Raw genomic sequence first — 1,099 nt, 5'->3', positions numbered from 1 at the left:
GGGATAAAATACTCAGAAATTTTCCAAGTAAATTACTTAGTAATATGAAATCAGACATACTGTATTTTTCCATTTGCCACAAGATAAAATTACCAATGAAGACTGCTTAAAAGAAATGTTCGGCTCTAAATAGGGTGGTGGCAACATTTTGCCCTACAAAATAACTTTTCACTTCCCCATACAATTACCATTGCTGTTCTTCCACTATACATGTGGAAAAATTTGTTGGGAGTTTTAGCCAGGGCCAGGAACATAAAAATGGAGCATTTCCCAGCTTCCTATTTGGCTAATTGTAAATATTTTGGGGACGAATTGATAAAATCTGGCCATAGTTTTGCTAAGTATCTACAAAGCTTCAGAATTCCTTAATCCTTAGGCATAGAGGTCCACAGCCTCTGCCAAACGCCTTAAAGCTCCGCTCAGCCCCATGTGTGACTCTTCTCCTGGCTGTAGGGGGCGCTAGTCATCACAGTCCGGAAGGTCACTGTAGGAGCAGCCCTGGCAGCCTCGGTGCGCTCTGTAAGCGATGAGCAGGTGGTAAAACCCAGGCAGAAACACCAGGATGCCAACAATCAGAACGGCAACAGCCCGGTTGGCGCCCACTTTGCTGATGTAGCCTACCAGCAGGAGGCAACCCGTGACAACGAGAAAGGTGCCAATCAAAAACTGCGCGGTGGCACAGGCAATGGCCTTATAAGGAATCCTCGTAGAGTTTTTCTTAAACTTCACTAAGTGAGATCTCACTGGACATCTTTTCGATTTAAAGCTAGCTTCGGTAGGCGAAGTTTCCTTCTGACGGTTAATGTGCCCAGTGTCAGTGCTGGAGAGCTTTGAGTATTTCACTTTGCTGCTGGGGATCCCAGCAGCCACGTTGGTGCGAGTGGGAAGCATAACCGCAGGGGTCGTGCGGAGCTGTCCTGCTGCCACACAGTGAGCAGGGGCGTCAGGACCCACGTGCCCACCCAACGGCTGCCTGGACCCGCGTGGAGGCTCGCCTCAGCATCTCTCATTCACCTAACTCCTGTTTCTGCAAGACCGCTGCGTTTGTGATCGAATTCCTCTTTCATCATGCAAAATTGCGATTACGTTGATAGTCTGA

At 47.9% G+C, this 1,099-nt stretch overlaps 1 protein-coding gene across 1 annotated transcript; it reads right to left on the bottom strand.

The window, feature by feature from the left end:
* Nucleotides 1–459: 459 nt before the first annotated feature.
* On the bottom strand, nt 460–891 carry LOC115513401 (transmembrane protein 230-like). Its single transcript, XM_030314598.1, has 2 exons — nt 798–891; nt 460–728 (listed from the first exon to the last, which is right to left on the bottom strand). Exons 1-2 carry the CDS (start codon nt 889–891, stop codon nt 460–462), a joined length of 363 nt encoding a protein of 120 aa, XP_030170458.1.
* Between the last annotated feature and the right edge of the window lie 208 nt (nt 892–1,099).

Source organism: Lynx canadensis, chromosome B2 (genome assembly GCF_007474595.2).
Source record: "Lynx canadensis isolate LIC74 chromosome B2, mLynCan4.pri.v2, whole genome shotgun sequence".
Taxonomy (NCBI): domain Eukaryota; kingdom Metazoa; phylum Chordata; class Mammalia; order Carnivora; family Felidae; genus Lynx; species Lynx canadensis.
This window is presented reverse-complemented; position numbering and strand designations above follow the sequence as displayed.